Consider the following 24,563-nt stretch of genomic DNA (forward strand, 5'->3'; position numbering starts at 1 on the left):
TTATAGTATGCCAGTGCTCACTTGCAGTCTAATGTATGTAGTCTGCGTTGGGCCTCATCAATGTGAGGACGAGGATGAAAGGTTGGAAGAGTTATACATTGATTGAGGTGGAAAGCCGAAACCACTTTTGGTAGGAAAGTAGGATGTTGTCGTTGAACTACTTCACCGTGATAGAAAACTAGGTAGGGGAAGTAGTGGACTAGAGCTTGTAGGTCGCTGATCCTTCTAGCCGAGGTGAGCGCTACCAGAAAAAGCACCTTCCACGCCAGGTATCTGGGGTGACAGGTGTCAAGTGGTTCAAAAGGTGGTAGCATGAGTTCAAGAACTAGGTTCAAATCCCACGGTATATGTGGTTTTTGTTCTGGCGGACGTAGTGGCAATACACCTTTCATAAATTTGGAGATAAGCGGATGAGCAGAGATTGGTGCATCGTTGTGTAAAGAATGATTAGCTGAGATAGCACTGAGGTGAACTCTGTCACCAGCCCTCTTTGGTAAAGGCTGTGGAGATATGTGAGCAAGTTAGTTGCTGGGCATATGAATGGATCTATGCTAATGGCTGAGCACCACTTTCTTTTGTAGTTCAACCTGGTGGAAGGCTTTCTAGATGAAATCAGGATGTCTTCCAGATGAGAAGAGATGTTCAGATTTTGAAATAGTGTCCTTTCAATCTCCACGCTGTGAGGTTTAGAGAGGAGTGGAGTGGGTGCAGAAGAGTGCCCTTGTCCTGAGTTAGAAGGCAAGTGTTGTTTCCTAGTGGAATTGGAGCTTCCAGTGAGAGGTGGAGGTATGCGTACCACGGTTGTCTTGGCCACGCTGGAGCTATGAAGATGAGATCTGCGGAATCTCTTATGCATTTTTGCACTGTGCGTGAGATTAGAAGTATTGGTGAAAAGGCGTATATAGCAGGCCCTCCGACCAGCTGATGAGAAATGAGTCTTGTATCACTCAATGAGGAGATGGGTACAGAGAGCAGAATGTCTGGATTTTGCGGTTCTGCTCCATGGCGAAAAGATCGATACGAGGCCACCCCCAAGTTCGGAAGAGCTGTAGGGCTACAGATTGTTGTAGTTCCCATTCGTGGGGATGAAAAATTCTGCTTAGTTTGTCTGCCCTGTTGTCCTCTATGCCTGGGAGGTAAGTGGCTTGAAGTGTAATGGAATTGCTGGTTGCCCATTCTAGGATGGATACTGCTTCTTTGCATAGAATCTGAGAACCGGACCCTCCTTCCTTGTTTATATAGAACATTGCTACTTGGTTGTCTGTGTGGATCATAACTATCTTTCTTCTGAGATGGAGATGAAAAGCTCAGAGAGCGTTCCGAATTGCTCTGAGTTCCAAGAGGTTTATCTGTTGCATACTTTCCCAGGTAGATCAGAGATCTTGAGTCTGAAGGTGGGACAAGTAGGATCCCCATCCCTTTGTGGAGGCATCCGTGGTGAGTGTGATTTGATGCAGTAGGGGACGCAGGGGAGCCCCTATGGTAAGGTGGGTTTCCGATAGCCACCAGTCTATATCTCGTTTCATGCTGTACATAATGGAAACAGGGGCAGAGAGACGGTCGGATAACTGTTTCCATTGAGCTTTCAGTCCCCACTGAAGGCGCCTCATGTGTAGACGTGTGTGGGGAACCACATAGATTGTTGCAGCTATGTGTCCAAGAAGTTAACACCTGGCAAGCCGGAGCATTGGTATGTGTGAATAGGCATCCTTGAGATCTATGCAGCACATCCAATCTCTGGGTTGAATGAAGGGTAGTATGGTTTTGAGAGATGTCATCTTGAATTTCTCTGTCATAAGGTGTTTGTTGAGTTCCTGGAGATCTAAGATAGGATAGAATCCTCCTGATTTCTTTGGATTGAAGAAGTATGGGGAATAACCACCGGTGTGGTGGTGAGACATTGGTAGTTCGACAATGCACTGTTTTAGGAGGTTGTTGATTTTCAGGAGCATTTGTTGGGCATGGTGTGATGTTTTCCCATGCAGGCAAGAAATGTAGGAGCCTGCCCCCGACTGTTGTGGGTAGCGGTGGTGGATGAAGTCCTAAAAACCTTGTGCAGGTTTAGGAGGATTCTGCTCCTGCGGAGCTTTAGGCTTTAGGCGAGATGAGGAGTAATATGCCGGTCTAGAAGGGTCGGCATTGAAATTGAGGTTTTCTGTAACCAGAATAGTATCCTCTTCCATAGGCAAAAGATGGTGGGGTTGTGAGAGATTGAACTGCCAGTTTTTGCTCTTTAGCTGATCCACAGTGTCCTTGAAATGGTCACCAAACAAGTTGTCAGAATGGCAAGGAAGATTAGCCAATTTTTCATGCACATCCTCTCTCATTGTGCTCGCCCTGAGCCACACCATTCGTCTGGCTGCAATGGCATTTGCTGTTGATTTTGCTGAGGTTTCGAACCCTTCGTAGATTGTACGTATTAAATGGCGAAGACCTTCTTCTATGTAATGAAATTCCATAGGGAGGGGTTGTTTCGGTGAAATTTCCTGGATTTTGGGTTTTAAGTCCTGCAGACATTGAAACAAATATTACGTTATCGCAAACTGTTGCTGCTGAATCTTTGAGTTCATCATTTATATTTATTTATTTATTTATTTAAGTTTTTCTATACCGGCATTCACGGAAATTCGTATCATGTCGGTTTACATTAAAACAAGGGGTGATCAATACATTATAAACGTACATAACTATAACATGCGAGTATACATTTACAAATTATAACAAATTATAACAAGTGCGCAGAAAAAGCAGTTACAATAAAACAAGGATGGTTCTAACTGGGAGTAGAAGAAGAGGATGATAGAAGTTTAACAAGAAGTAGAACGTGCAGTGGTTGGTATGTCTGTATCAGTTTAATGGGTGATAGTCCGTCTTGCTGTATTTGGTGGAAGAGCATCAGTCAGGGTCCGGAAAGGCTTTCTTGAACAGCCATGTCTTAAGTCTCTTTCTGAAGGTTGGAAGACATGGTTCCTGTCGTAATTCTAAGGGGATTGAGTTCCATAGTGGGGGGCCTGCTGTAGAGAAGGCCCAGTCTCTCAGTGTTATATGTTGGGTGGTATTGGTGTGTGGTACCTGTAGATATTCTCTGTACGCTTCTCTAATGGGTCTGTTGGAGGAGTGTTTTTTGAGTGCTATTTGTAGATGGAGTGGAGCTAGTCCATGAACATTTTTGAAGATTGCGGTGAGGGATTTATGGATTATTCTGTAGTGGATTGGCAGCCAGTGAAGGTCTTTAAGGACTGGCGTAATGTGATCTCTTCTCCTCTTGTTCGTTAGGATTCTTGCTGCCGCGTTCTGAATCATTTGGAGAGGTTTAGTATGGGAGGCCTAGTAGTATAGCGTTGCAGTAATCTATTTTCGCAAAGATTATTGCTTGGAGCACTGTTCTATAATCATGGAAATGAAATAGGGGTTTTATTCTTTTTAATGTGTGTAGTTTGTGGAAGCAGTCTAGTTGTTTGATTAATAAATGCTTTTAGGTTTAGTCGATTGTCTACAGAAACTCCTAGATCTCTTACTTTTGAGATTTGTAAGTTGGCTGGCGGGTTCGTAGTGATTTTGCAGTTATCTGGTGAGATTAGCAGGAATTCACTTTTGATTGGTTTAGAATTAGGTTTAAACTGGATAGGAGGTCATTAATTTCTTGAAAACAGTTTTCCCACTGTTTCATGCCCGATTGATATGCCCGTTTCGCAAAGTCATTGAGGTATTTGGAGTCACACCCAGGCGGGGTGTTGGCATGTAGCCTGGACTTGTGTGCATAGCAGATTCTACCATGACAGATGCGTGAGGTAGTTGAACGTGCGAATAAAATGGTGATTGTCTCATCCGGTATTTAAGTTCTGACTTCCTGGACGTCGAAGGACCAGCCAGTGGAGTCTCCCATGCCCTTTTCATCAAGGTGTCAAGGAAGTCGTGCGATAGAAGAGCCACCGGTTCCGCCGGAGTGTCAAAGACCTTCAGCAAGCCTAGAATGTCCACTCTAGGGTCAAGTCCTCAAGCGGTGATACTGGTTCCGGCTGGTCCTCAGGAGGGTCGGACGGATAACAGGTGGAAGACCCAGGCGATGAAGAGATTGGACAGCCGACCTGTGAAGACCCCGCCAGTGATGTTGGAGCAGGAGCATGCATGGAACTTCAAGCAGAGGACAGTGGTACCTGAGGGATAGGTTCTGATGCTGGTGGATCTTGATCAACAATTGTGGACAAGAATTTTGCCAGAATTAGTGATATCTGGGACTTCGCCTGTGAGGCTAAAGCCCCTTGGGATGGTGCAGAGGGCGGAACTATTAAAGGTGGAGGATGTCGATGTGTGGCAGATTTTTCTCTTGGTATAGGATCTGCGTGGGTTTTTAAGACAAGGGCTCTTCCAGTTCCGATACAGAGGATGCTGCAGAAGGGGAAGAATATGGATCCTCATCCACAATGATGAGTGGGGAAGGTTCCCTGCAGTTTTTATGTCCAGATATGTGCTTCTTTGGATGTCTGTGCTTCTGAGTTGATGACTGATGAGAAGAATCAGAAGTGCATCGATGCTTGAAATGTGAATACTTCACTCCTGAAGTAGGGACCTTCTTCCTAGCACCAGATGTGCCAGCTGCGTTGGCCGCACCGGATGGTTCAAGTGCGTCGGGTGCACAGATTGCATGGGTGCGTCTGTGCCGGTCGACGCACCGCTGCAGGTCCACTCAGCGGATTTCTTCAGGGCTGATGGTGCGTCACCCGCTCTGTGCGCCGATGATTTTTAATTTGTCGACGCTTTCGATGCCGAAGCACCTTCCAAAGCTGCTCGCGGTCTGATCAAGTCCCTCGACGCATGAGGGAGCGCGGGACAGGACCTTGTGGACTCATCTGAAGGGGCATAAGACCCCAACACAACCCTTCTTAAACTTTCGATTTTTGCAGCTCTCTGACGCTGTGCCCTGGGGGACATCCGTCCGCAGGCAGCACAGGTTGATTGGTTGTGCTGGGGCCCCAAACAAAAGTAACAAGAAACATGTCTGTCTGTGACAGACATGATCTTTCCGCAGTCGCAGAATTTAAACCCTGGACAAGGCATAGTGATAAGAATTGATGAATATTCTTCAGGCAGTTAGTCCTAACTACCTTACCAGGCTGTTTTTAATACTTTTTTGTCAAAATAATATTCCTGTGAGGAAATCACTTGAGGAGACCGAGAGCTCCACGGCTGTTAGGCTCGCAGAAAAAAGACGGACTGAGGAGGCTCTTCACAGGAGAGGGGGAGGTGCCAAGCAGGCACACACTACAGCAAGACAAGAGATTCTTCATGTTTCCCGCTTAAATAAACATTTTGAAGGGAAATCTTTTTGAACTGGCAACTTCTGGGGCTTCCATGCAAAGAGCCTCTCTTTGCAGCTCCTTTGGATGTTATCCCTCTCCATCTAGCCAGCGACAGTCCTCTGGTAGAGAGGCATGGACTGCAGCTCCCCCCCCCCCGAGCCTGGCATAAGTGTGTCCTTAGTCTACCAGCAAGTATCACTGTTGCATGATGGCTGGGACTCTTGTCCCCTAGTGACCACAAGTGTGGTATCCACTGTAAAGCTAACCACAACTGGTCCAATAAGCAGGAACCAGACTTGGGAATTAAACCCAGATTATTTACATGCCAGTGCACTGCACTGCTGCACAACCATTGGGCTGTAAACATTGACAAAAAAAAAATAAAAAATTCCAGATAAATTACTTTTCCTCCGTTAATGAAAATACAAAGGCTGTCAGATGAGCAGCACTGATCATTCCTTCTGACAGTTTCTCCAGCAAAGACCCAAAGAAGAAGAAACTATGCTTTTCAGCTGCTCTGGATATAATCTCAATGGCCCCTTGAATGGAAGCACAAGGAGTACTTGGCCACTTGTTTACACATATCTGACCCTTGATCTGTTGTGACAGATTTGACGTCTTTCCCCCATGCATTCATACATGAACAAACAAAACCACAATGCATCATATTGGGTTCATCGGCAAATTTTTGTTTGTCATGAAGCAAATTAGGCACCATTATAGCTCACATATACTTTAGCAGTGTTCACTACATTAGTGGAAGCATTCCTATTCCCCACAATACGCAAGACACTTGGTAATGTGTAATAATGTGTCCCAACAACTAGAGAATTATCAACCCATGTACCATGTGTTGCTACTCATTGCGAATGAGGGGCCTAGTAGAAGAGCTAGCATGGAAGTCTAATTTTATTTTATTTTTTAAAATTTGGCATCCATTTGGACCTTTACCCAGGGCTCCTTACAATAAAACAGCAGGTAATCAAAAGCTGGGGTACAGACAAAATGGAAAAAATGAAAGAGAAAAACCATGAGGGGTGAAATAAGTCGTGGAAATTGGCAAGAAAAAGCAGTCTAAGCACAAACTGAAAAGCATGAAGGAGCATGCAACGGGCACAGAAAGGAAAAGCTGAAGACTGATACAAGAGGAGAGACTGGAAATATGGCAGGAAAAGGTGGAATCAAAGATGCCACTCAAGTTATGGATCAAGACTAAAAAAAAAGGTAGAGATGTAAAGTTAAAGGAAACTCTGAAGGAGCCCCTGAAATGTGTTAGGAAAAAAATGTGAATGCACCCAATATGCAACAGAAGAACAATAAAAAAAATGTAATACAGAGAAGTAGTGAAGGTGAGATAGTAAGTCATCTGCAAAGCATTGGCACGAGCATCCATGGAAAGGAAAGAGCCAAGACCGTGAAGACAGATCAAAAAAAGAAGAGGACTACTTGAATTTTGGGGACATTAACAATTGGTGGCAAGGAATCACAGCAAGAATAGCTGATCAAGACCATAAAGATGCAAGATGAGAGAGGAAAACCAAAGCCAAGACACAAACACTCAGGAATGAAAGTCTGCCAAGAAGAACATCCTGATCCATTTATCAAAAGCAGCAAGACAAGTCTTCAGAAACAAGAATAGCGAAGAAACTAGCAAGTTGAGAGGTTAGGAAGTGGTTGGCTCAGCAAATGCAGCAAAACAGACTCCACCGCAAATAATGTACAAAAGGCAGTCTGAAAGGAATCACTTTAGAGGAGGATGACAAAGTTCAAAGGTTGGCAGTGAACAGCTTGCTCCAGGACTTTGGAGAGATACAGAAGCAGAGAAACGGAATTGTAGTTAAAGAGAAAGTGCAGGTCTACAGATAGCAAACGATAGCCAATCTGAATGATGAAGGAAAGGATCCTGAGGAGAGGAATGTGTTAAGCACAGAAAGAACACATTTACAGTAAGCACAAAGAGATAGTTAAGGAAGACAGAAGTAGGTAGGGGGGATCACCAGGAGAAGCAAAGATCAAGCTGAAAACTTCAATGGTGCAGGAATGTGAAGAGCAGGAAAGAAAGCTGTTAAGCGAGGCAGGACCTGCTAAGAATAAAGCAGATGAAAGTGTGGAGGGGAAGGGGAAAGGAGCACGGATCAGCAGCCTTCATGCAAGATTTCCTGACGATCCTCACCGGTGAGTGCACTGACATTTTAAGCCCACCTTTGGTTCCAATTAATCTTTTCAGGTACAGCACATAAGAATGAACAGGATGAATGGATAGTAGCCTGCTAGTGCTTAAATTCTCCCTTCTCTACTATAGGTTTCCCCCTATCCCATGCTGCCCTTGATAGGAAAGGCAAAAGTGAGCAAATCTCCTCAATGGGCAATTTAAAAAATACAATATTTCAAAAGCGTGTGCACAGGACCAGATGACCCAGGGTGCAGGAAATGATTCTATCACAATTCCTATTAGACTGCCTTTCTCACCAGCCTTTCAGCCGCTTCAAACATACCACCACTGGGAACAAGGACTGGTGCAGATGTTTGGGACAAAAAATTCTTTTGTTGTCATTCTTGTTAAATTATTTTTTCTAGGCTCTCTTATCCCATCCCCTTCTCCCTCCCCCACAAAATTGTGGCTCAGATCTGAGTAATGATGCATCTGGATATCACCACCATTCACAGGAAGCTTAATGACCTGGACCAAAACTAGTTCTTACCTGCGCTGTGCTATTCACTTTTACCTTCTGAATTACTTCTGGACCTGTAAGACAACAGGTGGAATAAAAAAGGAAAACACACTTTTAGTCTAAATCTCTCAAATATTTAAAGTGATTACAGAACATTTTTCACATTTGGTTACATCAGTCCATCTAGCTTGCATTCATTTAAAGAAGGATTATTTTCCCACTCAACACAGAGTATGCCACACCTTTTAAGGCCAAAAATATTTTATTGGGGCACAAAGCATATAAGTATAAACAAAACTGCAATCCAACAGTTGGACATCTCTACCCCAAAGTCCATATTTGGTGGAAGCAGTTTTGGCAGTAATTACAGCTGGGAGTATGTTAAGCCAGGTCTCCACCAACTTTGCACACCTAGATTTATCAATATTGGACCATTCTTCTTTACAAAACTGTTCAAGCTCTGTCAGGATCCTTGGGGAGCGATGACTGACAGCAGTCTTCAAGTCATGCCCCAGATTTCTGATTGGACTGAGGTCAGGGCTCTGACTGGGCCCCTCCAGGACATTTACCTTTTTGTTCCTTAGCCACTCCAGTGGAGCTTTGGCTGTGTGCTTCAGGTCCTTGTCTGTCCCAGTTTCAGCTTTTCCTGTAGAGGGCAGCAAGTTTTCCTCAAGGTCTTTTCTACACTTTTCTCTATTTATTGTCCCATCTATCCTGACAAGTGCCCCGGCCCCCGCTGAGAAACATTTCCATAACCTGAGGCTGCCACCAACATGCATTTGTGCTCTTTGGATGATGTGATGTATTGGGGCTGTGCCAAATGTAATATTTTGCATTCAGGCCAAAAGGTTGTATTTTGGTTTTATCAGACCACAAACTTTTTTGCCATGTGGCTAGAGTACCACCTGAGTGTTCATTTGCATACATAAAACAGGATTCAAGATGGGCTTTCTTGAATAATAATGGCTTCCATCTTGCCACCCTACAGATCAAATGTGTAGAGTGCTTGGGATACTGTTGGCACATACATACTTTAAACACAGTGTAACCCCCAAGATAGATCCTCTAATAATGCAGAACAAAATCACAAAAATGAGGATCCTGAGTACCTTAATATATGAAGGTTTGTCCGGTGGGAAATACACAGTAAGCGAACCGTTAAGTCTAACTTGCTGAATCGTATTCCAGTGCGTCTCCCTGTATGATGTTCAATCGTCAATGTCATAGCATGCTATTACTATAGGTGTTCCTCAAAAGTCTGCTACCCTTTTAAATAGTTATCTAGTCCCTTTTTGAACTATTTTAGCTACTCTAGGTATAATGTATAGGTTGCATGCAAATGATACACAGTTTATGTTCCCAAAGCAAGCAACATGGCAAGCTACTTTTTCCATAGGAAAAAAATCAGCAGAACCAGGGGTCACGATTTGAAGCTCCAGGGAGGAAGATTCAGAACCAATGTCAGGAAGTATTTCTTCACGGAGAGGGTGGTGGATGCCTGGAATGCCCTTCCAGAGGAAGTGGTGAAGACCAGAACTGTGAAGGACTTCAAAGGGGCGTGGGATAAACACTGTGGATCCATAAAATCAAGAGGCCGTCAATAAAGAGTGGGTGGCTAGCCAGAATGACAGCTACTGCCTGGAGACAATACCCTTATTCAATAAACATACACATGGTTACTGTGACTCCAACATCGCTCTAAGCTACAACAGCAAGAGGAAATGTGGAAAAAAGGATTTGCACTCACAAAGTGGGGAGTAGCTGGCTTGTTACGGCGGTTACTACCCCAAACCAAATAAGCCTGATACTTCACTTTCAATGCATATCCAGCATAGCTCTCTGCTTCAACGGCAGGGGAGAAGAAAACCTGATACTTCACGCATATCCAGCATAGCTCCCTGCTTCAACAGCAGGGGAGAAGAAAAACTGATACTTCACGCATATCCAGCATAGCTCTCTGCTTCAACGGCAGGGGAGAAGAAAAACTGATACTTCACGCATATCCAGCATAGCTCTCTGCTTCAACAGCAGGGGAGAAGAAAAAAGGATTCGCACTCACAAAGCGGGGAGTAGCTGGCTTGTTACGGCGGTTACTACCCCAAACCAAATAAGCCTGATACTTCACTTTCAATGCATATCCTGCTTCAACGGCAGGGGAGAAGAAAAACTGATACTACAAGCATATCCAGCATAGCTCCCTGCTTCAACAGCAGGGGAGAAGAAAAACAACCAATAAGGGCTGAATAACACAGTCTGGGTAAAACAAATAAGCATGGGTGTAGCTTGCTTATTGCGGCGGTTACTTCCCCTACTACCCATAACTAATCAAGCTTGATATTTCACTTGGTTGCAGCTCCATCACTGCTCTCTACATTAATGGTGGGGGTGGAAGGGAAATAGAACCAAAGAGCTAAGAGAAACAGATAAGTATGAGAAAAAAATGTGAAGCTTGCTGGGCAGACTGGATGGGCCGTTTGGTCTTCTTCTGCCGTCATTTCTATGTTTCTATGTTTCTACTCAAGACTTGCTGAATCTTGCATTACTTCTATTAGGTTATGGTTGTCCCATCGTAGACTTATTAAACCTCAGTAAGATAGAGATAATGCTCCTGAACTATGTGTACCTTTACTGGACCCTCCATTTTTTATTTATTTATTTTTTTCTGGTAGTACAATTCCAAGCTCTTCTGAAGTAAGAATCATTGGTGTGGTTTTTGACCACAAGCTCTCTATGAAGCCTCGGATCAAAGCGCTATCATTAAATCTTTTTTTCAAAATCAGGATACTGCGGAAGCTCAAGTATCTTTTACATTTGTTTTTTTATTTATTTGTTTTTTTTATATACCAACATTCAAGACGATAGTCCCATCATGCTGGTTCACAAGAAACAGGGGTGCAATTAAAATAAACTTTACAATTTGAACAATAGTGCAGAAAAGCAGTTACATGTAACAGGGAATCATCAATAACTTGGAGTAAGAAGGAAAATGAAGATCAGATAATTATAAATATATATAACAACATTATAAGGGGTGGCTATTAATGCTATTACTAGCGAAGTATGTTGATTAAAGGGAGTTAAGTAATGTTGGAGTTAGCAAAGGCCTGCGTGAACAGCCACGTCTTGAGTCTTTTCTTGAATGTTGAGATGCTGGGTTCCATTCTAAGATCCGGGGGAATGGAGTTCCATAAAGTTGGACCAGCTGTGGAGAAGGCCCGATCTCTAAGCGTGATGTGTCTGGTAGTTTTGGCTGGAGGTACTTGAAGTGATCCTTTGTAAGCATCTCTTGTCGGTCTTGTTGAGTAGTGTAATCGGAGGGGGATATGGAGATCGATTGGGGCTAATTGATGGATGGCTGACAATTTTAATTCAGTATTACAGGCGCTAGAGTTAACTAGCATTGATTATTACAGTTCTCTACTACTAGGCTTGCATGGGTCTTCGTTGAAAACTCTATAGATTTTACAAAATTCTGTTGCGTGTTTACTCACGGGCACTTCACAATTTCAATGCATTACTCCGGCTTTGAATATCCTTCTCTGGTTGCCGTAGAATGGCATATAAAAAATAAGATTTCTATGCTGATAGACAAACTGAATATAAACAACAAGATTGGCCCCAATGCAAGGGGCTTTTCTACAGACCTATGATCCTGGTCATTCACTGCGCTCTACTAAGAAAAATTCTCGAGATTGAACATTTACTGGCCTCTTGTAAGCATGACCTTTCAGTTGCTGGTGCAATATTTTGGAACACCCTGCCAGAACAATTGCACCGGATGGCTGACCAGGCAATGTGTAAGACTTTTTTAAAAAATTTAAGAACGCGTTCGAAGAAAACAAACTCAATAGCTGCTAGTCTGCTCTAGGCTGACATATGAGATTTTATAACTGTGTAATACTTTTATGCAAGCATGCCTTTTTATGTGCATTTATTGACTATAATTTATTACAATTATAATATTTTTGGGGGGTTAATTTTTTTAAATCTTAATTTTTTTTTAGATGTTTATTTTGCCTTTGTATATACATAAGAACATAAGAAATTGCCATGCTGGGTCAGACCAAGGGTCCATCAAGCCCAGCATCCTGCTTCCAACAGAGCCACAAGAACCTGGCAATTACCCAAATACTAAGAAGATCCCATGCTAATGATGCAATTAATAGCAATGGCTATTCCCTAAGTAAACTTGATTAATAGCCGTTAACAGACTTCTCCAAGAACCCATCCAAACCTTTTTTTGAACCCAGCTACACTAACTGCACTAACCACATCCTCTGGCAACAAATTCCAGAGCTTTATTGTGCGTTGAGTGAAAAAGAATTTTCTCCGATTAGTCTTAAATGTGCTACTTGCTAACTTCATGGAATGCCCCCTAGTCCCCCTTGTGATCAGTCATGATCTTCTGGAATGTGCGGAATATTAATACAGTAAATAAATCACGAAGGACTTTATCAAATGCATTCTGAAATTCAAATACATTATATCAATCGACACTTTTATTTACATGCTTATTCACAAAGTAAAAGAATTCTAATAGGTTAGCAAGGCGCCACCCTCTCTTTGCTAAATCCATGCTCAACCACATAACAAGTCATTTTTATTTTTAATAGCTTCCACTATTTTACTCAGCATTGCTCCCAGGTTCACCGGTCTGTAGTTTCTCAAGTCCCCCCCCCTCCCCGAAAATTGGCATTATTCTTGCTACCGTCCAGTCCTCAGGATCAGAGGCAGAGTTGAATGATAAGTTACAGATCACCCATAGTAGGTCTGCAGTGTCAAAAATTTGAGTTCTCTTAAAACTCTGGGATGAATGCCATCTAGTCTCAATAATTTGCTGTTATTTAGTTTACCAGTTTGCTCTAGTACCAACTTTCAGTCTCTCGCTGATTTGATTCAGTTCCTTTGAATCATCACCTACAAAGTGGTTCCAGCATGGACTTCTCCCCAATATCCTCCTCAGTAAAGAACAAAGCAAAGAATTTGTTTAGTTTTTCTGATATGGCCTTATCTTCCCTTTTACCCTCCAATCATGAGACCCCCCCTGAAAGGTTTCTGGTTTTTAATGTACTTGAAAAACATTTTATTAGCAGCTTTTGCCTCTTTGGCAAGTCTCTCCTCAAATTCCCTCTTAGTTTGTTTTATTAATGTTTTACATCTAATTTGGCAGTAATTATGTATTTGTATTTATGACAATATATTAATGGCTAATGCCTTAGCTCTAAGCGATTTGCACATCAACACACATAATAAATGTAGAACATTACAATTTAAACAAATAAATGAAAGAATTCTGCCATTCTAGACTCATTGCACCTTCCTATTTTCCTCATTAGGTCCTACTTCCATTTTTTAAAAGCTGCCTTTTTGGCTCTGATAGCCTTTCACAGCACCATTTTGCCATGCTAGCAGGTGCTCGTTCTTTTAACTGTCTTTAATTTATGGAATACATCTTATCTGGGCTTCCAAGATGATATTTTTAAACTGTCTCCATGCCTCATGTACACTTAACCCTTATAACTGCTCTTCTTTATTTCCTTCTACCTAGTTTTCTCATCTTATTATAGTCTCCTTTTTTTTTTCAAAAAGTTATATGTTATTGCAGTTTTATTTATTTACCCTCTAGTGATTTTCTCAAATTTGATTGCATTATGATCACTATAGGAAAATTAGTTTCTTACCTGATAATTTTTGTTCCTGTAGTAACACGGATCAGTCCAGAATCCTGGGTTTTGCCCACCCCCCTAGCAAATAGAGACAGAGAAGTTTACAAAACAAAGCTCCGCCTTATATAGGATGGTGCCACTTACAGTGCGGCAGTATTACTCAATGTCAAAGCAGAATGGCTCCCAACAAACCAGCCAAACTATGTACAATAACTCCTCAACACGGAAGAAAAAAAAACCAACCGGAGCACGTAACTCAGCAAGAAACTCAACCTGTAGAATCACTTGAGGACTATTAATGGAAAACTCTATAGATCTGAAAGCGCACAAAAGAAAAACCGAGCGGACTCTCCCTCACCTTCATGTCTGTGACGGGCGGGGCTCTGGACTGATCCGTGGTACTACAGGAACGAAAATTATCAGATAAGAAACTAATTTTCCTTTCCCTGTACGTACCCGGATCAGTACAGATTCCTGGGATGTACCAGAGCTTCCTTACCTGGGATGGGATCTTGAGAGGCCTGCTTCACAACACATCTGCACCAAATCCTCCTGAAGCTGGTGCTGTAATGCCTCGCAAAAGTATGCAAGGATTTCCAAGTAGCCACCCAATAAAGCTCCTGCGGAGAAACCATCTGAAACTCCGCCACTTGCGAATGAATAGAATGGGCACGCAGACCAGCTGGAAGAGATCTACCACGAAGCAGATAGGCTGAGCGAAAAGCGTACTTCAGCCAGCGAGCTTTGGTAGTCTGAAGCTTGCCACCCTCATTTGGGACCACTCCATAGTCCAAAACAATGGTCTGAAATACGAAAGGCATTTGTAACCTCCAGACAATGCAGCAGTGCTCTGTGAACGTCCAGCCTCCGCAAGTCCCTAGACAAAGCATCCGAGTGGTCTAATTCCGTGAATGCCGGTAGTTCCACCTGAAATGGTTGACCTGAAATGAAGAAAACACCTTTGGTAGAAAAGAAGGAACTTCTTTTCTACCAAAATCCGAAATCTGCAAAAAACGGTTCTGTACAGGAAAACGCCTGGGGTTCCGACACCCTACTAGCTGAAGTGATGGCCACTAAAAAAAACTACCTTCAAAGTAAGATCCCTCAAAGTCTACCTTTTCAAAGGCTCAGAAGGTGCAGAGGAAAGAGCTGTGAGAAGTAAATTCAGACTCCAAGACTGACAAGGATGCCTCAGCGGAGGATGCAAGTGTTTTGCTCCTCTTAGGAAACGAACCACCTCCGGATGTGCTGCTAACGCTACGCCTTGCAAGGTGCCACGCAAACAATCAAGAGCAGCCACCTGCACTCTAAGAGAACTACCCAACAAGCCGTTGGCCAGTCCAGATTGAAGAAAAACCAAGAATATCTGACACAGAGGCCCGGGTAGGCAGCATCTCATGGGTCCAGACACCAAAACTAAAAAATCTTCCATATTCTAACGTACGCTATGTTAGTGGAAGGCTTACGCGACCAAAGCGTAGCCACTACAGCTGAATAGTAGCCCTTGTGACGTAAATGGTGCCTTTCAAAAGCCATGCTGCTAGACAAAAGCGATCCACTTCCTTCAAACTTGATGCAGCAGGTCTGGAAGGAACTGGAAACCGCAGTGGTCCCGCTACCGCCAGATTGAGGAGGTCCGCCCACCAGGGACGTCCTGGCCATTCTGGGGCTACCAGGATTACCTCTGGTGGATGGATCTCAATTTGCCTGAGAACCTTGCCGATCAATGGCCAAGGCGGGAAGACGTACAGCAGAACCTTGTGGGCCAGGGCAGCACTAGGGCATCTACCCCTCCTGCTCCTGTCTTTCTGTGACGACCGTAAAACTGCAGTGCTTTGGCATTCTGAAACGTCGCCATGAGATACATGCTGGGCGAGCCCCATGCGTCGCAAACGAGTTGAGAGGCAGCGTCTGCCAATTCCCACTCCCCGGGATCTAGATGGCGACGGCTGAAAAGTCCGCCTGCATGTTGTCCATGCAGGCGATGTGAGACGCTGCTGAACTAAGTTCTGCATCGCCCAGGAGATCAATTGATGAGCTTCTAGCGCCACTTGTAGAACTCCTGGTGCCCCCTTGGCTATTAATATACGCCACTGTGGTCGCACTGTCCGAAAGAATTCTGATTGACCTCTCGTGGAGGAGAGACCGGAACGCTTGTAGCACTAGCCACAGAGCTCGTTTTCAGACGATAGATCGACTACTGCGATTCCTCGGGAGATTATAATCCCTGTACAGATTTCCCCCCCGCACACCGCCCCCTAACCAGAGAGGCTGGCATCCGTGGTGACCACTGTCCAGTTGGGGACTTCCAGGGGGACTCCGCGGGACAAAATTGTCCATCCGCAACCACCAATCGAGACTGTTCCACGCTGTATCTGTCAGTGGAAGAGGCAGATGAAAAAGTTCAGGACTGGGTTCCATCGGAAAAGCAAGGCTGACTGCAAAGGCCTCCTATGAGCAAAGGCCCCGGGGTACCAGTTCTAAGGTGGAAGACATTGAACCAAGAACCTGTAAATAATCGCGAACCCTGGGTGGATGCTTGATCAATAAGTCTCACACTTGACCTTGCAACTTGGAGAGGCGGTCTGTGGTAAGAAAGACTGCCCTGCTGAGATGCGGTCTGTGGTAAAAAAAGACTTTGCCCTGCTGAGTGTCGAATAGAGCACACAAATATTCCAAGGACCAAGTTGGCCCCAGCCGACTCTTGGCAAAATTGACCACCCAGCACAGTGACTGCAGTGACTTATGTTCTATAATTCTGGTTTTAATTTTGCGAGACGTCTTGCCCACATATAGCTTATTACAAGGACATGTAATAACATATACAACCCCTTGAGTGTCACAGTCAGAATTGGTGTATAAGATGTAAACTTTGCCAGTAGTTGGGTGTATAAACAAACAGACTACTGCCATGTCTGAGTTTATACACCCAACTACTGGCAAAGTTTACATCTTACACACCAATTCTGACTGTGACACTCAAGGGGTTGTATATGTTATTACATGTCCTTGTAATAAGCTATTTGTGGGCAAGACGTCTCGCAAAATTAAAACCAGAATTATAGAACATAAGTCTAATATAAAGATGGGGATGGACAAAGCTCCGTTGGTAGCACATTGGATACAAACACCTCACTCACTCAGTAGCGGATCTTAATTTTTTTGTCATAGACGTGGTATCGCCTCCGGCTAAAGGAGGTGATTTTTCTACAATTTTGATCAGAAGGGAGCAAAAATGGATTTATACATTAGATACAGTAGCCCCCAAAGGACTGAACGCAGAGCTTGAATGGAATTATTTTATCTAAATTTGTATATGACATTGTGGGAGGTGAGTGCTGATTGGTTGATAGGATGTGCTTGCCACCGGCGCGGTTTCGCGCCAAAACAGTCTGTCAGGGCTTTAAATTCTGGTTTCTTAGACCGCACTTTGTGCTTCTGAATGTTACTGAAATGACTTGACACAGGTATGTTAACTGTTGGAATTGTCTGTCTGTCTTAGTTTTACCCAGAGAATATGTATTGGTCAATGTTAATTTTCCTTTGTTTACAGACTGTTAAAATTATCCCCCCGAAGCAGCTGGACTGGTGAAACATGGGTCCGTGTTGGGGACTGTTATCAAACACTGTGTTTCACTGAAAGGAGTCACCGTGATAAAATAAAAGAACTTTGAAATGCTATGCTATGACCAAGTAAAGTCTTCTTTGCGCTTTTGGTGTATATTTATTTATTTATTTAAGGTTTTTATATACCGGCAATCATGAAAGCATATCTTGCTGGTTTACATAAAACGGGAGTGCAGTATATACATCAAACTAGAACTGTGGTGACCGAAGGTACAGTTACATTTAACAGGGTAGCAGAACTTGGAGAAAGGAGGAAGAGAGAGGAAAGGATATAAATGGTTGAACAATATACAAATTAAATGCTATATACAAAAGGCATGGTTAAGGGCTGAATGTTTTGAGGAGTCATTAGATTGTGTCCGGGAAAGCTTGCTTGAATAACCAAGTCTTAAGTCTTTTCCTAAAAGTTAGGAGGCAGGGCTCCTGTCTGAGATCTGAAGGAATGGAGTTCCACATGAGAGGGCCGGCTGAGGAGGTGGCACGATCTCTTAGGGTAATGTGTCTGGTCGTTTTCGCGGGGGGAACTTGAAGGGAGCCTCTGAAGCATCTCTGGTAGGTCTTGTCGAGTTATATATAAACCGGTGCGATATGTATTGTATACAGGAACATCGGTATAGAAAAAATAAAAATAAAAATAAATAAATAAAATATATTTGGAGAGGGATTTGTAGATCGAGGGTGGTGAGATGATGTATAGTTTTGTAAATGACGGATATGGCTTTGTACATGATACCGAAGTGTACAGGTAACCAATGAAGCTCTTTCAGGATGGGAGATATGTGGTCTCTTTTCCTTACGCCTGTCAGTAGTCGGGCTGCTGAATTTTGAACCATCTGTAGTGGTTTGGAGTAGGATGAAGGCAGACCTAGCAATAGAGAATTGCAATAGTCTAGTTTCGAAAAAATGACTGCTTGGATGATCGTTCTGAAGTCTTGAGCATGGAAAAGAGGTCTTATCCTTTTCAGGACCTGGAGTTTATAGAAGCAGTCTTTGGTTGTTTTGTTGATGTGTGCCTTGAAGTTTAGCCGGTTGTCTATTATCACTCCTAAGTCTCTAACTTGTGTGGTAGGTAGATTGGTAGGAAGAGTAATGTTAGAGATGTTGTTCTCAGGAGAGATGAGTAGGATTTCTGTCTTGGAGGAATTTAAGATGAGGTGTAGGCTGTTGAGTAGTTTGATTTTTTGGTGGCATGATTCCCAGTAGTCAAGAGTTTTAGAGTATGTGTCTTTGATGGGTATGATGATTTGAATATCATCTGCGTAAAGGAAATACTTTAGATTGAGGTTGGTGAGAAGTTGGCAGAGAGGAAGAAGGTAAATATTGAATAGAGTCGGAGATAATGAAGAACCTTGTGGGACTCCTATGGCAGAGTCAAATCTTGAGGATTCCTTGTTTTGGAGTTTAACTTTGTAATCTCTGTTGAGAAAGGTTTTGAACCAGGATAGGACGGTGCCACTGATTCCTATGGACGACAGCTGGTTTAGGAGGATGGCGTGGTTGACCGTGTCGAACGCTGCAGATAGGTCTAACAAGATCAATAGGAATGAGTTTCCTTTGTCGAGGCCCAATAAGATATGGTCTGTCAAGGAGGTAAGGAGGGATTCTGTGCCTCGATTTTTTCGGAAGCCGTGTTGAGGGGCGAAGAGAAGATTGTTGTCTTCGATGAAATCTGATAGTTGAGAGTTCACTAGTTTTTCCATGATCTTGGCGATGAAAGGGAGGTTAGCTATGGGGCGGAAGTTGTTGGGGTCCTTCGGGTCAAGGTTAGGTTTCTTTAGGAGCGGTGAGATTGAGGCCATTTTGAGGTCGTCTGGGAAGGTTCCTTGGGCTAGAGAGCAGTTGATGATGTTTGTCAATGATGTGGTTATTGTGTCGGGAATAGATAGAAGTAGTTTGCAATTATATTTATATAATTGCACCAGAGTGCATCTTTGCTCCAGTGATATACTGGACCATTTATATTTACAAATGTAACCTCCCTGACAAGCCCTGATGAGACATTTACTCAATCAATATTGGGGTAACTGAAATCTAAACATGGAAACATCATCATAAGGGGAGATTTCAGCTACCCATCTCAAATTCAAGAGAGTCCAAAAGTTACCCAAACAAGCAATCCAGACAAAACAAATGGGAATTACAAATGTGTATCTTAATGAAGTCTAAATGAAGGTGTCAGCAAGCCAGATGTTGTACATTTCAAAAGAAACCAACCGGTCTTCTAATCATTCACCTTCGTAAAAATCACTTTATTATGCTATTCAAAAATTTTATTTTTTTTTAAATGTTTTTTAGTTAAAATTATCACTTAAGGGATTGCTGTTTGAACATACTATATGGACTAGAGATAAATAAACTAAAAAACATTTTTAAAAAAATTTTCTAATAGCAAAATAAAGTGAGTTTTATGAAGGTGAATGATTAGAAGACCGGTTGGTTTCTTTTGAAACGTACAACGTCTGGCTTGCTGACACCTTCATTTAGGCTTCATTAAGATATAAATTTGTAGTTCCCATTTGTTTTGTTTGGATTGCTTGTTTGGGTAACTTTTGGACTCTTTTGAATTTGAGTTGGGTAGCTGAAATCTCCCATTATGATGATGTTTCCATGCTTAGTAGCCTATATAATCTCAGTTAACATTTCCCAATCTGTTTCACCAACTCAGTGGTGGCCAGTAATAAAGCCCCACTGCTATACTCTTCTCCATCACACATGGAATATCTATTCATAGGGATTCCTTAGTGTTCCTGCTTGACTCTATGGAATCATTAACATATAGTGCCACACCATCACCAATTCTTTCTGTTTTGTCATTCTGATATATTGTGTACCATGGTATCACTAATTGTCATTGTCCTATCAGGTCTCCAAGATGCTTATTTTATCTTTATCTCCATTTACCTCCATACATTCTAATTCACCCATCTAATTTTTTTTTTTAGACTTCTTGCATTTGCATAAAGACACCTAAATGTATTTTTTAATTCTTTTTGCTTACTAGCAGTTGATGCAGGTAATTTGGAATCGGCTTTTTCCACATCCTCACAATCAGGATAATCTAATTTCCCTTTTTAATGGTATTCTTTGTGTATATTCTGCTCTGAACCCAAAGAGCTAATTTAAAAGCTGCTCTCCCTGCTTTCTAATTGTGCCATCAACCAGGTTATGTTTTGGTTAAGGTGCAGCCCAATCTGTCAGATCAGGCTCCTTCTTTCCAAAACATTCCCCAGTTTCTAACTAGTTTGAAGCCCTCCCCGCTGCATCATTGTCTCATCTATACAATGAAACGAGCTCAGCCTGCCTGTGGAATTCTGCATGAGAAACTGAAAATATTTCTAGAGGTTCTGAATTTTAGTTTATTACCGAGAAGTCTCTAGAAAATCTTTCCTGCATCTTCCTACGAAATTGGTAACCTCATGGACCACAACAACCGGCTCCTCCCCAGCACTCTCCGAAACGTTATCTACGTGATGTGTGAGGTCCACTACCTTCGCACCAGGCAGACGAGTTACCAAAACATCCTCACCGCTGCCAGCCATCCAGCTACCTATACTCCTAATGATCAAATTCACCAATGAAAAATGGCAGTCCTACGCCTTCCATCCTGGATATACAACCTTGAAAATGCATCCTCGATGTAAGATAACATGTCACCTGGAGGGTATGTCCCAGCTACAGGAGAAAGTGATGTTCTCCTTCTAGGTGAGTCCTTGTTCCTCCCAAGCAGCACAGGGGCTGCCAGAATGGAGGTGGGACCACTCTAATGTCCCTGAAACTATCCTTTGTATTTCTGTCTGCCTCAGCATCTCTAGGTCAGCCATTCTAGCTCTTTGCACTGAGTGCACATGCACACCGTCTATTAACCTCTGTTTGGACAAGATCCAAATAGGTTAATAGGAAAAGCAATCAGAGCGAGCTTGTAACAAGTCACGTGGTTAAGAGTGTGCTGTATAACACTGCCTGCAGGCATCTCTCTAACATAGTAATGAGGGCAGAAAAAGACCAAACGGTCCATCCAGCCTGCCCAGCAAGCTTCTTATGGTAGAAACTGCCACTCCGCTGAGGTTACCCCCAAGCCTTATCTTAACTATAGTAATATTAAAAATCAAAACCAAGCAACTCGTCCTCCTCCTCTCCCCCCACATGGGGAGCACGGCACTATGGGCCAGAAATAACATTCTGGAGCCAAGGCTTTTCCTTCCTGCAGCTTCTAGAAAGGACAAAAAAGAAAGTGTACTAGTTTGGGGGGGGGGGGGGGCAGAAACAACAAAAAAAACCCCAACATCATATTGGACTTTTGCCCCAAGGATCAGGTTAAAGCCCTAACACACTTTCTGCAGCAATTTTTTCTTGTATGATTTTTTTTCCCCCCCTGTGGAATTAATTTTTTTTTACTTCCAGAAGCTGTGTAGAAAATAAAAAGCTTTGATTAAATCTGTGCTGCTTCAGAGTAGGGTGATCAGACTTCTCATGGTTGCACTGGTCCTGGAGGAGGTGGGGGGGACTGAAAGTGTGATAAACTCTATTTGGAACAAGACCGACCCTTCGAGCTCACATCTTCTTCAGACACTGGAAGCAGGAACTTTCATGGTCTGGAAAGCTTGTGTACACCAACTGGTTTTGTATCACTCCCTTTAAAAGCTATCCCGACCGAGACAGGTCCCACAATTCTGCAAGCCGACTGCAGGCCTCTTCCACTTTTTCTCTGCCAGTGTTGTCTGATCCTGAAACGTGGCCTTGTGCCTCTGCTATCTCAGACTGAAGGCTGTAAGGGGTCAAAGACTTTTTCACCCTTGCGCCTCATGCACGACAAAAATGAACCTTAATTTCTCTGGAACAGAAATCTCAGTCTCGCCTTAAACCGGCCAGAACTCTGACTAAGCAGTACACGTACACACAACCAGCCTCCTGCGTTTCCCAAAGGGGCTCAAAGGTCAGCAGAGAAGAAAGGACAGTGCCTGGCTCACAGGAACAGAAGTCAGCAAGCCAGAGCGCCCAGCAAATCCTCTCACCTCTGGGGGAGGGGGGTTCTAATACCGTTTCACCAGGGACGGACTACAAGGTTCCCAGTGAAATCACATTAAACTCAAACTCAGTCACAGAGAAGATCCCCTCCCCTCGCACAGAGGATGAGTACATTATGCAACATGCTGCTGACCATACCTCTCAACCAGTCAGGTGCAAACTCATTTTTCTATCCCTCCATGCCCTCTTTTGCCAGCCCCACTGATCGTGACACCTTTCAACCCTTCAGCTTCCTTTCCCACTCACCTCTGGCAACTTTTATCCCCCCTGGATAAACACTAAACTGCTTTTCCTGTGGTAATGACACTACCTCCAAACAATGTGAAGCATGATGGGAGCCAGGTTGGCACCAACTTATTGATAGCAAAACTGGAAGATTACTTTGCATCCACCTGCCATATCACTCTCCTGGTTTATGTGCACGGTTTACACTGCTCTCTTAATTTGGAGTGCTTGGTTCAAAGACTTCATGCAATTTCAGAGTAGATTTAGTGCACTACATCCATTTTCTGTAGAAAACTTTCCATTTCTGAAAAATGAATGATGAATGGAAGCTAATTGAAAACTAGGAAAGCTTAGCAATTTAAATTTAACTGCATAGGGAGGGAAATTGTCAGCTGCTCACATAGCGCTGAAGTGTGTGTGTGCAAAACACCCGCAGACTTTAGGCCAAATGTTCAAAGCAGACATGCTCTCCATAGCTCAGATCCATTAAACCCAAACAGCAGCATTTTGGACTAGTTGAAGTTTATCAATGTTCTTCAGAGGCAGACCTGACATACAGCATGCTGCATATACACTCTCAATGCAATCACATTATCCTGAAAGATCCAGAACTGATCCTGCCACAATACTCATCCTCTTCCTATATAAAAACAAAAGCCTTGACAATGTCCAATTTTTATTAAAAGTACTGCTGGCGCACTTACAGCTAAAAGGCAATCTCAGGTACACAGGGGATCCATTTCCTCGGATCTGCAAAGCGAGTCTCCTTGGTATCTCTCACATGTGGGTTTCTGGAAAATTTCTGAACTGGAAAAGTTTTCCAATTTGCATAAAAAGTTTCTCTGAAAGCTTCATTATGCAAATTTTCTTGACACTCTAAACAGATTTGTGATGTGATTTGGTATGTTATTTGACCTACATAGCAACATAGTAATGACGGCAGAAAAAGAGCAAAATGGTCCATCCAGTCTGCCCAGCAAACTTCCCAAGGTAGTAACTGCCGCTCCTGATGAGTGGGCCTGAACAGAAAACCAACATGGAGAAGGAAATCCCCAGAATCCTCTGCTTTTCTTTAGCCTGCCTGGGCTGAATGAACTCTAAGTGACTTTCTGAGCATAACTTGCAGAATTTCCCTGGATATCTTTAAAGGCAGACAAGCTGGCACCAGAAAGGTGAGGCCTATTCATTGGGTCACAAAGAAGAAACCAACGGCGGGAGCTTCAGACACTATTCTCAGGAGTTTTTATCAACACAGCCACAGATGTGCTAATTACCTTGACCAGCAAGATTCTAACAGAACATAACACTACCTAGAGCATGATTGGTAAATGAGCCCCACCTTCTGGGAAAACTAATCAGGGCAGTTCAGAGATAGTCATCTTGTGGTTGGCATGACAACCTATGTAAATGATTCTTTGGGCAGTCACGCAAGTCTAGAAGCTTCCACAATATTGTATGTTATCTATAAAAGAAGGATCACTTCCTGTATACGAGGAGATACTGGTGGATGGCATGGCATCAGCATCTCCCAGGAATACTTATATTGTTCAATAAAAGATTGTTTCACACTGAAAATCTAGTATGCTTGTCTACCTGGCCATAAGCGTCCTAAAAAATGCTGCTCCGTGCAGGTTACCCCCATGTTTCTCTTAAGGGTAGTAACTGCCACTCCATGCCGGTTAAGCCTTTCTATTTATTCCCATCCTCTAGCCTTTTAGGAATCCACACTGTTTATCCCATGCCCCTTTGAAATCATTTACAGATTTAGTCTTCACCACTTCCTCCGGAAGGGCATTCCAGGCATCAACCCCCCTCTCAGTGAAGAAATATTTCCTGATATTGGTTCTAAGTCTTCCTCCCTGGAGTTTCAAATCGTGATCCCTAGTTCTACTAAATTGTTTCCAATGGAAAAGGTTTGACGACGACCATGGATCATTAAAACCTTTCAAGTATCTGAAGGTCTATAATCATATAACCCCTGCTCCTCCAAGGTATACATATTCAGGTTCTTCAACCCCTCCTCATAAGTCATTCGATGGAGACCACCC

General features: G+C 43.1%; 1 protein-coding gene across 5 annotated transcripts in view; it reads right to left on the reverse strand.

Annotated features, from left to right (window-relative positions):
- The window catches only part of TMEM181 (transmembrane protein 181), a 150,142-nt gene that overhangs the window by 73,119 nt on the left and 52,460 nt on the right, over window positions 1–24,563 (reverse strand). For all 5 annotated transcript variants that reach the window (XM_029596646.1, XM_029596645.1, XM_029596647.1 and 2 more), the window contains exon 3: window positions 8,003–8,046. In XM_029596646.1, coding sequence (XP_029452506.1) covers window positions 8,003–8,046 — 44 coding nt within the window. The remainder of the gene's footprint in view (window positions 1–8,002; window positions 8,047–24,563) is intronic.

Source organism: Rhinatrema bivittatum, chromosome 3 (assembly GCF_901001135.1).
Source record: "Rhinatrema bivittatum chromosome 3, aRhiBiv1.1, whole genome shotgun sequence".
NCBI classification, from domain to species: Eukaryota; Metazoa; Chordata; class Amphibia; order Gymnophiona; family Rhinatrematidae; genus Rhinatrema; species Rhinatrema bivittatum.